General features: G+C 41.7%; 1 protein-coding gene across 1 annotated transcript in view; it reads left to right on the forward strand.

The window, feature by feature from the left end:
- Window positions 1–3527: 3527 nt before the first annotated feature.
- LOC131496464 (ankyrin repeat domain-containing protein 26-like) overlaps window positions 3528–12694 on the forward strand; it is a 94653-nt gene continuing 85486 nt past the window's right edge. The window contains exons 1-2 of the mRNA XM_058702023.1: window positions 3528–3786; window positions 6761–6833. Coding sequence (XP_058558006.1) covers window positions 3704–3786; window positions 6761–6833 — 156 coding nt within the window. The 5' untranslated portion in view covers window positions 3528–3703. The remainder of the gene's footprint in view (window positions 3787–6760; window positions 6834–12694) is intronic.

The following is a 12694-nucleotide window of genomic DNA, read 5'->3' on the forward strand; positions in this document are numbered from 1 at the left end:
TCTTGCCTAAGTATACAAATAACTTTTGTATTTTTGCATTTTGCTTTATGTATTTTCATATACTTCCATATGGGAGACAGTCCCCCTACTGTGTTACTTTGATCTCTATCTTCATTTTCAAGGTGACTGTATCATGCGTTAATATATGCTAAGAGTAGCTTCAGTGGATACCATGTCTTGTTGTTGGTGTTGTTCTATACATTTAATAAGCCTTACTTTTTACACAAGTTTTAAGTTCACAGCAAAATATAATAGAAAGTACAGAGAGTCTCCATATACCATACCCCCGTACACACCTAGCCTCCCCTGTTGTCAACATCTTGCACGACAGTGGTCCATTTTTCGTAGTATATTTTTTTCAGTTCCTTGGTTTAGTTTTGAGCGAGAGAGCATGCATGTGTGTGAGCAGCAAAAGGGCAGAGGGAGAGGGGAGAAAGAATCCTGTGGTGTCAGCACAGAGCCTGATGCAGGCCTTGATCCCATGAACTGTGAGATCATGACCTGAGCTCAGATCCAGACTTGGACGCTGAACCCACTGAGCCACCCAGGCACCCTGAGAACAGTCGTGCATTTTATATGGACACTAACTCATCATTTTCAGGCAAAATCTCTAATTTGCATTAGTGGTCATCCTTGGTGTTACACATTCTGTGAGTTTTAACAAATGTGTAATGATGTGAATCCACCTTTGTGGTATGGTGTGAAAGAGTTTCACTGTCTTAAAAGTCCTCTGTGCTGTGCCCCTTTATCCCTCCATTCACCCCAACCCTTACCTCCATAGCCTTGCTCTTTCCAGAGTGTCATATAGTTAGAATCATACAGTGGATATCTTTGAATGTTTAGAAAGTTAAAATTCCCTGGTAATTGAAGGTAGGCATTCAAGACATTCTTTGCCCTTTGTTTTGTTTTGTTGCTCACCAGGAGAGGATCTGATGACCTATGCCTTCCATGAAAAAAAGCATGATTGCTCTAGATGTGTGTCACCTAATGGGGAGGGTTGAGAAAAATGACCTCATGAACCACTACAGAGCACTCACATTGGGAGCATCCTCCTCTGTGATGTGCGGTGGGTGGAGATAGACTCTCTAGCAATGGAAAGAGACAGTCTCAAGAGGTTAGAACTTTACCTAACTGGAATAGCAATCTTTCCTTCTTACTTTGCCATTGGAAATAAGGCCAGGGAGAGTCTGTTTGCTGTGGTTTGGACATGCTGCAAAGGACAATAGCTATAGAGCCCACTTTGTGAGGGGGTGTTTCATCCTAAAACTGAACAGTCTCTACTGAAGGCTGGGGAATTCTGTTGATTTAACATGTATTTTGCTTTCTTCTTTAGGAACAGATAAGAATGCTGAGGAAGACTCTATAACCAGGTAGGATTTGTATGGATTTGTAAAAATGACATTTGTTGGGGCACCTGGGTGGCTCAGTCGGTTAAGGGTGTGACTCTTGATTTCACCTCAGGTTTGTGAGTTCAAGCCCCACGTCGGGTTTTGCGCGGACAGGCTCCGTGGGATATCTTTCCCTCTTTCTGTGTGCACTCACTCTGAAAGTATAAAGGAATGAAATGAAACGAAAAGGAAAAGGAAAGGAAAGGAAAGGAAATGAATGAACTGAAAATGATGTGTTTCTTAAGGGAATGCAGAGAACAAAAGCAGTTGTTGAGTGTTCTACCCTGGACTAGACACTATATCCTATGCGTCACATCCGTTCAGTTGTATAGTCATTGCATAGCTTTGCAAAGTAGCTGTGTTATTGTAGCCTACTTTTTATTTCTTTGGCAAGTGTGGTTTAGGGAAGTTGATTACTCGCCCCATGATTCCGTAGTTAATGGGTAGCTGAGGGGCTTTGCCCATCAGCCCGTGAAGCTTCCACATCCATTCCTTGGTTCCTCAGCAGCACTGAGATGAAGATCCGGATCCTAGGGCAGATCAACTCAGAATGTCAAAGGTAATGGTGTCGGAACTCTAATTTAGGGTTTTCTTAAGAACCCAGGTTAGTCCAAGCATTTGCCCTTATATATTTGACTACTAGTGCTAACAAAATAATTAGTGCAGTGGTAACTACTGCCATGTTTTTGCCATCAGAGATTTTAGGGTGGATGTCAGCTGTGGCCATGGTGTCACAGCTTTCACATAATAAGCAAGGTCTCTTCAGGCAGCGCCTTAGATATGGTGATATCTCCTCTTCTGAGACAAATCATTTTTCTGTAAGGGAAGGATATCTAGTTGTAGGCCATGTTATGTTAATTAAATTCAGCCTCTCTTTCAAGGATATTGCTATATGATTCTCTGTTGCCTAAGTTCCCAGTCTGGTTTCCCTTTGGGCTAGTACCCTTGACTAGTTCTAGGAAGCTTTTATTTTTTTTGGAGATGTTTTTCCCATGACTTTTCTGTACTGTGTTTTTGCCTTTTTACTTTCTCTCTGATTTTCTTGGTATTCCTTTTTTTTTTTCCATTAATTTTTCCACTTCTGCCAGCGAAGGACTCTCCATTTTTCCAGAGGTCAAAGCAAAAGCACTTAGAATCTCATGATTTAAGGAACCTCAGAGATTGATTCATCAAAATACCCTCTGGTACGTCAACCTACATTTAACCTCCTTGACCAATGGTTGTTTCCATGGAGAATTTGAAACTCAAAAGAGATTGAAGTGACCTATTTGGATATGATAAGTGACAGAAATGAGATTTCAATTTGGGTTCTTTTCTTTCTTTCTTTCTTTCTTTCTTTCTTTCTTTCTTTCTTTCTTTCTTTCTTTCTTTCTTTCTTTCTTTTCTTCGTTTTTTTTTCTTCACCTTGCAGGCAAAATTTAAATAATAGAAAGCTGGGGAGTGGGTCTAATGAATACAGTGAAGGAGGGTAAGCATCGAATTAGCAGAGGAGACCGGGTTTCAAGAAGAACAACACTGAGTTAGGTGGGAATAAGAGTTTTAGAAGAGATGTCAGAATATGGGGGTTTTTGCCCAGTGAGATATAGGTAAATGACAGAAATGAAGGACCCAGGATTCGGGGAGTTGTTTAGAAAGGCATATTCAAATAGAGAGTTCAAGAGGGTCCTGACCAGGTTTCTGCTCCTGTGTGTGTTGGTTTCATTGAAGGTGTGAGCATACCTCAGATTTTCTGATGAGAGAGATTAAAAATCATTTGCGCTGCTGGGACAGTCTGTTTACAGCAAATAGAAGTATGATATCATCGACTTCCACCCCAACTTAGGGAGGATGGCTTAGATCCTCTCAAGGAATTGGGGGTGGGTGGTGGAGATTCTGAACAACAGAGATGTATGGCCCAAGGCAAGCTGTCTCCTCACTCCACCTCTTTTCCTAAATCTGTGATGCCTTTCCCATGTACCTGTAGGGCTGGGCAGGGGTAGGACTGACTTGTCAAACCAGTAAGGGAGCTTCATCTGGATAGGTGATAACATGCCTATGTTGAGGTGACTGTGCGGATGACTGAGACTCCCAATTAGCTTGTTTTCCAGGAGCAGGACATGGCTCCTACCTTCGGTCATTTGAGCCCATCCTTGTTGTAGGAGTGTGTGCCTTCATAGGCTAAAGATTGAAAGGTTGGAGAATGCCACTGAACCGTGTCGAAGAGTGATGTAGGAGTGGGAGCTCATCGGGAAGAAAATATTCAGGCAGCATATAGAGAAATAGAGGCACAACTACCAGGACCATTTTGTTCGCAGTCTCTCTCCTTGGGTAGCTGAATGCCCCTGAAGGCTTGGAAGGTCTTGCTAGTTATTATGGACCTAAATAAGGCAAGACCAGTGGAGGAAAAGAGTTGGCCTTGGTAAGTTTTTGTCTTTTAATCTCTAGTTAGTACTTCCACTCATATCATAGAAACATTAACTTTGGTATATTTACTTAAACGGAGGTCTACCTGACACACAATGTAATATGTGATGCAACAACTCTGGATGTTCCACGATGCTTGCCATAAGCGTAGCTCCCATCTGTTAATGTATGATGCTATTACGATACCACTGACTAGATTCCCTATGCTGTACCTTTGAGCCTTGTGATTTATTCATTCTATAACTGGAATCCTGAACTTCCCTCTCCCCTTCACCCACTTTGTCCAACCCCCCACCAGCCCTCTCTTCTGGCAACAGCCAATTCTCTGCATTTATGGGTCTGTTTCTGCTTTTTCTCTATTTGCTCATTTGTTCCCTTTTTTAGATTCTACATAGAAGTGAAATCATAGGATTTGTCTTTCTCTGACTTATTTCACTTAGCCTCATACCGTCTAGGTATATCCATGATGTTGCAGATGGCAAGATCTCATTCTGTTTTATAGCTGTGTAATATTCCAGTGTGTGTGTGTGTGTGTGTGTGTGTGTGTGTGTGTGTGTGTATGTGTGTGTCTGTACGTGGTCTGTTCATGTATTGATGGACAATTGGGTTGCTTCCATATCTTGTCTATTGTAAATAATGCTATAATAAAGATAGGGGTGCATATATCTTTTCAAATTAGCATTCCATTTCCCTTGGGTAACGAAATACCCAGTAGTGGAATTACTGGATCCTATGGTATTTGTATTTTTAATTTGTTGAAGCCCCTCCGTACTGGCTTTCACTGTGGCGATACCAATTTACATCTCGACCAGTGCGCAAGGGTTGTTTTTTCTCCACACCCTGAGCAACCCTTGTTGTTTCCTGTATGGTGAAACTGAGCCAATCTGACAGATGTGAGGTGAGAAGTCATTGTGGTAACGTTTATAGATTTAATTTTCAACCATTTCAGAGAATTCCCTGCCTGTCACCCTTGGTTATGGAAACTCAGACTGGGTCTTTCCTGGAGATTTCACAGGTTAGCAGAGGTGGAGGCAAAATAGAGAACTGGAAGCTTTCTTAAAACAGGGTGCAAATTTTGAAAGACCTGTACTCTGGAAACCGTAAAACACAGATGAAAGAAATTGAAGGTGACGGAAAGAATGAGAAAGATATCCAATGCTCATAGATGGGAAGAATACATATTTTTCCCAAAAGCAATCTACAGATGTAATGCAATCCCTGTCAACATACCAACAGCATTTGCCACAGAGCTAGACAAACAATCCTATACATTGTATAGAACCACAAAAGACCTTGAATGGCCAAAGCAATATTGCAAAAGAGGAAAACTGGAGGTATCGCAATCTCAGCTTTCAATTTTATTCCAAAGCTGTAGTAATCCTAACAGTATGGTGGGTACTGGCGTACAAAATAGCCACATAGCTCAATGGAATAGAACCGAAAACCTAGAAATAAATCCACAAGTGCATGGTCAGTTAATCTTCCACAAACAGGAAAGACTATCCAGCGGGGAAAAGGCAGTCTCTTCACCAAATGGTGTTGGGAAAACTGGACAGGTCACATGCCAAAGAATGAACCTGGACCAATTTCTTTACCATACACACAAATAAACTCAAAATGAATTAAAGACCTAAGTGTGAGACCTGAAACCATAAAAAATCCTTGAATAGAGCGCAGGCCGTCATTTCTCTGACTTTGGCTGTAGCCACATTTTACTAGTTATGCCTCTTGAGCCAAGGGAAATAAAGCAAGAATAAAGTATGGGGACTATACCAACCTACGAAGCTTTTGCACAGGGAAGGAAACCGTCAAAACTGAAAGGCAACCTCTGGAATGGGAGAACAAATTTGGAAATGTTTTGCAAATCCAGTAAAGGGTTAGTATCCACAATGTCTAAAAAAATGATACATGTCAACATCACCCCCCTCCAAAAAAGCCCAGTTTACAAATGAGCAGTAGACATCACCAGACACTTTTCCAAAGACAACATACAGATGGTCAACAGACACATGAAAAGATGCTCCCCAAACTACAACGAGATACCACGTCACACCTGTCAGAATGGCTACACTCCAAGCCACAAGAAGCAAGTGTTTGCGAGGATGTGGAGACAAAGGAAACCTCTTGCACCGTTGGTGGAAATGCAAATGGGTGCGGCCCCTGTGGAAAACAGTATGGAGGTTCCTCAAAAAATTAAAAACAGAACTCTCCTATGATCCAGTAATTGCACTACTGGATACTACCCAAGAGAATACAAAAACACGAATTCCACGGGACACACGCACCCCTGTGTTTATTGCAGCATTATTTCCAATAGCCAGCACAAGGGTCCATTGACAAATGAGTGAATGAAAAAGAAGTCCTATATGTATGTACGTGTGTGTATATGTATATCCATACACACACACACGCACACACACACACACACACACACACACACACTGGAATATTACTCAACCATAAAACGATGAAATCTTGCCTTTTGAAATCACCTGGATGGAGCCTGAGAGTAGTATGTTAAGCAAAGTCAGGGAAAGACAAATACCATATGATTTTACTCATGTAGCACTTAAGAAACAGCGAATGAGCAAAGGGAGAAAAAAGGGGGGCACAAACCAAGAAACAGGCTCTTTACTGCCGAGAACAAACAGATGGTTCCCAGAGAGGAGGTGAGTGGTGGGCGGGGTGAAGGATGTGATGGGGATGATGGAGTGAGTGTCCTTGTCATGATGAGCATGGGGTGAGTATGGAGTTGATGAATCGCTGTATTGTACAACTTAAACTAATATAATACTGGATGTTACTATTACTGGAATTAAAATAAAACTTAGTAGAAAAAACAGAGGCCAACTTCTAATTATAACAAGAAACTTCGTTGAATAAACAGATAGCTGACCTTTCCCATAATTTTTGAAAATTTTGTTTTTAAAAAAATGAACATGTTTTTGTTGTATATTTTTGCTCTAAAGGCTTTCTGACAAACCTGGTCCTGATGATTCATGGCCTACATCAGCTAGCCAAGACTTAGATTTCGGTACCAAGGTAAAGTACCCTCCTGTGAAACTCACTTTCCTGCTCTGAATTTAGTTTTCTCCCTTATTTACTCGGAAAATTTAAGAGTAGCCTGTGCATCATCATTTTATGTGTGTAATGGAAATTTAGCAAGAACAAACCCCTTGACAGATACATGACACGTTGAATTTTTTGTTTTGTTTTGTTTTACTTTGGTAATTCCTAGAGGTGGAGGCTGAGAAAAGAATGGGCTGGAAAATATATAATGACTGTCAAATTATATTGGGAAAAGCTTTCCCATAATGGAGGAAATATGACATTTGGTTAAGGATAAGGATTCTTACTGTGATACTAACATGACTGATAATACTGAAGCCTAATGAAATCTTATTGGATCTAATTATCTATTGTAGGTTGCCCCTGCCCCGGGCAATTTTTATTTTGAGAGAGAGATACAGGATTTTCCTTTGTCTGTATCCTTTGTTCTACATTTAGACTAAAATAATATTAGAAAATGTAAAAACTTAGATGTTTACATTATTTCTCAACATTTACCTTACAAAGGTGTTTCCCTGTATTTTTGAAATAACTCCATGAAGAGTAAGTTAAAATTGTGCATCTCCCTGAAGAATACGTATTTTGCTGAGAAGAGTAGCTCTATGAGCAGAGGCTCTTCTTAGCCAAGTTGTCAAATTTCTAATTTCAGAAATCTTTGATATTCTAGCTTTTAAAAATATCTCCTCCTAATCGTTGTGTCAGATTCTAAAATTTAAGTTTCAGACACCTGATATTTAGTTAAATATTCATTTCAAAGCCCCTAAATCATTATAAGCTACTGGAGGTTAGGAAACACACTTGTTTGACTCCTGGAGCTCCTAGAATGAAGTCTTGCTTGTAAGAAGCAATGTCATAGTTGTTGAATGTGAATAAAGGAGTAGGGAAATGGAATTCCGTAGAATGGAATTTGAAAAGTAATGAAATACGCATGATATGTCACAATTAAATATGTGAATTTAAAAAGTAAGGTCAGTTTATATTCCGTTTTGGTGTTTCATACGTATAAACGCAAATGAATTCTATTGAGGAAATCAGGAGTTACATACGAAAGAAGATTACCGTATATTTTTAGTATCCTCCCATTGTGAGCTTAGAATTGCAAATAAAAATTCCTCAGCCTTTGTTTTTTTTTAACCCCATCTGTGTCCCATTACATACATCTTGTGAAGGTTCACATTTCTTTCTAGAATTCTCATTCCCAATTCTTTCTCCATAGTGACAGTTGATGTGTTAGAAACCTTTCTTTTTCTGTTTTTTCATTAGTCTAGTAATAATTTATAGCTTTTAGGAAGCAATAGATACCAGTAATTGAACAATTTATTTTATAATGACAGAACTTAAATATTAAAGTATTTATAACCAGATAACTGTAGAGTGATAAAAGTCAGTATTATTAGGGATATACTGTGAATCAAAGCCTCTGTTTTACGTATAGATTATATATATATATACCTTGAAAAGCTTTCAAAGAGTCTATTGTTCATAGTATATTCCCAATCCTACTTATGTACCTGCTGAAAAATGTATGTTGTTTCCACTTACCTTATTTTACTCACATTTCTCCTTTTCTTCCTTGTCTTAAGCTCATGCTTGATTGATTGGTCGTGTCTTCTATTGTTTCCTTTTTTCCTCTTATCCCCCCATACTTTTTAATGTAATTTTTATTTTTTAAAAGTTTATTTATATTGGGGGGAGAGAGAGAGAGAGAGCAAGTGGGGTAGGGGCAGAGACAGAGGGAGACACAGAATCCAAAGCAGGCTCCAGGCTCCGAGCTGTCAACACAGAGCTCAATGAAGGTCTCACACCCACAAACCGTGAGATCATGACTCATGAGCTGAAGTTGGAAGCTGAACTGACTGAGCCACCGACGTGTTCCCCCCCCCACCATGCTCTTTTTTAATGGTTTACCCCTACCCTAATATTTCCTTGCAGAAAACATTTCTTTAGTGTCTGTTCTCTTAGTACATCACTTTCTGTCAACTCCGTTGTCAACATATTGGTTATGGAATTCTCTCTGTGTGTGGTTTTCATCCATGACTCATTGCCCCACAAGGTTTATTCTTTTCTTCTCTTTCTTGAAAGAAGGTGAGCTAAATGTTTTTGTAATGTTTGTATTTCTCTTGGAAAGGGAGGGCGAGAGAGAAAGAATGAGCAAGTGCTCGTTGTTGTGATCTGAAAATATGCAAGGTACGATCTCAGTCCTTTTATATTTGTGGAGGGCTGTTTTGTGACCCAGGATGTCACTTATACTGGAGAATGTTCTATGTGCACTTAAGAAGAATGTGCATTCTGGGGCGCCTGGATGGCGCAGTCGGTTAAGCGTCCGACTTCAGCCAGGTCACGATCTCGCGGTCCATGAGTTCGAGCCCCGCGTCAGGCTCTGGGCTGATGGCTCGGAGCCTGGAGCCTGTTTCCGATTCTGTGTCTCCCTCTCTCTCTGCCCCTCCCCCGTTCATTCTCTGTCTCTCTCTGTCCCAAAAATAAATAAAAAACGTTGAAAAAAAATTAAAAAAAAAAAAGAAGAATGTGCATTCTACTGCTGTTGGATGAAAAGATCTCAATATATCGGTGTTGATATCAGTGTATGTAAATGTATATCTTAAGGCCAATATATATGTATGTATATCTGAATACATCTGGTCCAGTGACACATAGGATCTGTGTTTCCTTACTGATATTCTGCCTTGACGATCCGCCTATTGCCATGCGTGGAGTCTTAAAGTCGTCTACAATCATGGTATTTGTATGTATACATTTATTCATGTTTGTGATTCATCGATTCATATATGTGGGCGTTTCACTTTGGGGGCATAAACGTTTGCAATTGTTAGGTCCTCTTGATGGATAAACCCCTTAATTATGATAAAACGCCCTTCTGAATCTGTTACTACCGTCTTTGGTTTAAAATCTAGTCTGTCTGGTGGAAGTATGGCGACTCCAGCTTTCTTTTGACTTCTAGTAGCATGATAGGTTGTTCCCCACACCTTCACTTTGAATCTGGAGGTGTCCTGGGGTCTAAAATCAGTGTCTTGTTGACAGCATATAGATGGATCTTATTCTTTGGTTTTGTTTTGTGTCTTATCCATTCTGATTCCCTGTGTCTTTTGATTGGGGCATTGAGTCCATTGACATTCAGAGTGATTAGTGAAAGATATGGATTTCGTGTCATTGTGTTATCTGAAGGTTTCATGCTTTTGGTGAGGCCTCTGGTCCTTTGTCGTCTCTGCTGCTTTCCACTCACAGAGTCGCCCCTTAGGATCTCCTGCAGGGCTGGTTTAGTGGTCATGAACTCCATGAGGTGTTTTTTGTCTGGGGAAGCCTTTCTCTCTCTTTCTATTCATATGACAGCCTTGCTGGGGAAAGCGTTCTTCGCTGCATATGTTCCCGTTCAACACATTGACTGTTTCCTACCCCTCCCTTCTGCCCTGCCAAGTTTCATTGGACAGGTCTGCTGCTACCCTTATGTGTCTTCCCTTGCAGATTAAGCCCCGTTTGTCCCTAGCTGCTTTCAGAATTCTCTCTTGATCTTTGTATTTTTCCAGTTTCGCTATGACATGTCGTGGTGTTGACCGGGTTTTGTTGATTTGGAAGGGAATTCTCTGTGCCGCCAGGACTTGGATGCCTGTTTCCTTCCCCAGATGAGGGAAGCTCTCAGCTACAAGTTGTTCAAATAAACCTCTGCCCCTTTCTCTCACTCTTCTTCTTCTGGGACCCCTATGATGTGGCTGTTATTTCATCTCACCGAGTCAATTAGATCTCTAGTACCTGCCTCGTGGTCTAGTAATTTCCTTTCTTTCTTTCTCTGCTTCATCTTTGTCCACAATTGTATCTTCTGTTTCACCGATTCTCTCTTCTGCTTCTCCCATCCTTGCTGTCACTGCATCCCGTTTATTTTGTATCTCCTTGACAACATTTCGTTTTCAGCATTCAACGTGACAGTTCCAAAAACTTGATCAGATATATTGTTTCTGTCTCTTTTGAGCCCTTCTCTGGCTGTCCTTTCTTCCTGGAATTGTTTTTGAGGAGAATTCTTCCGTTTTGTCGTTTTGGCTAGTTTCTTGTCCTTTATGTGTTGTAATAGCTTGTTCTGTGTCCCACACCTGTGAGTACTACTATAATAAAAAGGGGTCATACACTGTCCAGGGCCTGGCGGTCGAACGAGTGTTTTTGGAGTGTGTTGTGTGCACTCTTTTGGTGCACCTTTGCTTGCTTCTCACACTACTTGGAGTGGTAGTTTGGGCCTTCCACCCGGTGTGCTTTGATTTGTTTGTTGATGTAATCTTGGGAAAAAGGAGAAGAGGGTGGTGAAGAATCCTTAGCCCAAACAAAGCGAGAAATGACAGGAGTGGAAAAAAAGACCAGGCAGTGACTCAAAGGAGCTCTAGGGCTTCATGCAGAAAGAGAAGGAGGAAAAGGAAGAAGGAGATCTGGAAAGGTATGGAGAAAATGCCCGATGAAACAAACAAACAATCAGAACAGAGGAACAAAGAGAAAAAAAAATATATATAATTAGCTTTGACTGAAAATCAACTCGAGACTACTAGGCTGATTCCAACGGGAGAAGAGGAAAGAGGAGAGTAGAAAGACAAAAAAGGGAAAAAGAGGAGAAAGGGACAGAAAAGGAAAGAAAAGATGGGCGCCTGGGCGGCTCATTTGATGAAGTGTCCGACTCTTGAATTTGGCTCAGGTCATGTTGTCGCTGTTGGTGGGTTCGATACCCCCACCAGCCTCTGCAGTGAGAGCATGGATCCTGCTCGGATTCTGTCTCTCTCTCCCTCTCTCTGTACCTCTCCTGCTTGATCACTCACTCTCTCTCTCAAAATGAAGAAATAAACATTAAAAAAGAAAAGATGAAAAGAACAATAATTCAAATGAAAACAAACAAACTCAGATACGAAACCAGAGGAGAGTTGTCTGTTGGTGCCTGGGACTGGTGGCTGTGCTGGTGTAGGGGAGGGGCTGTCTGGTCCCATCAGTGTCAGTGTCACTCCCATAGAGAAGCAGTTACCAGGCACAGAGAGGCAGGGTTTGGTGTAATGGGCCTGCCTCCACTGAGGCTCACTGTCCGTTCCCTGAAGCCCCACGATGTAGGTCATGGGGAGAGAAATGGCGACACCCCAATCTCTCCTGCCCACACGAGGTGTCTCAAAACTCACTGTTCAGGCCGTCCTCACGGAATAGCCTGGGGGGCCGGCTTGCCTTGCTGCACAGTCTCCTGTGCTCCCTGAGCACTGAGTTGGGATTCAAAACCCTGTAGGATCCCGCTTTGCTCGGACCTGGTTCTGGAGTAGCGCCACTCTGTGCAGTGGACAGAGGGCCTCTGGCTCGTGCCTGCAGGGTCTTTTTCCCTTGGGCAGGGCAATACCTCCCCTTTCCACCATACTCAAGGTGTTCTCTCCCAGGGTAGCCCTGAGATTGCTACCAAGCCTAGGGGCGGCTCCCTCCCCACCAGGCATGGGAGGTGGTAGCTCTTTTCTAGAGAAAGTCTGGCAACCTTGAAAATTCTGTTTTTTAGCCTCTAAGGCTGTTTTGCAAAGTAGAAACTGGCTCTCTGGACCTCTCCTTGGTCTGTGGTCCAGACAGGCTTTCTCATATCCAAATGCACTTCCCGCAGCCCCTCTCTCTATCTTCCTTTGGTTTCTCCACCAAAGGGCTTCCCCCACTCCATGCCTGTGCTGCCCATTTTATGTCTCCCAATTCGCATACACACCCTTCTGTCCTCCCGCCAAGCTGTCTGTTTGCACCTGTGGAGATTTTTCTGTCCCTCTGCAGCCTGTACTCCTGGTATTCCGAGTGTTGTGACCTCAATACTGCTGTGTTTGAGGGACAAGGGA

This window comes from Neofelis nebulosa, chromosome 15 (assembly GCF_028018385.1).
Source record: "Neofelis nebulosa isolate mNeoNeb1 chromosome 15, mNeoNeb1.pri, whole genome shotgun sequence".
In the NCBI taxonomy this organism is placed as follows: Eukaryota; Metazoa; Chordata; class Mammalia; order Carnivora; family Felidae; genus Neofelis; species Neofelis nebulosa.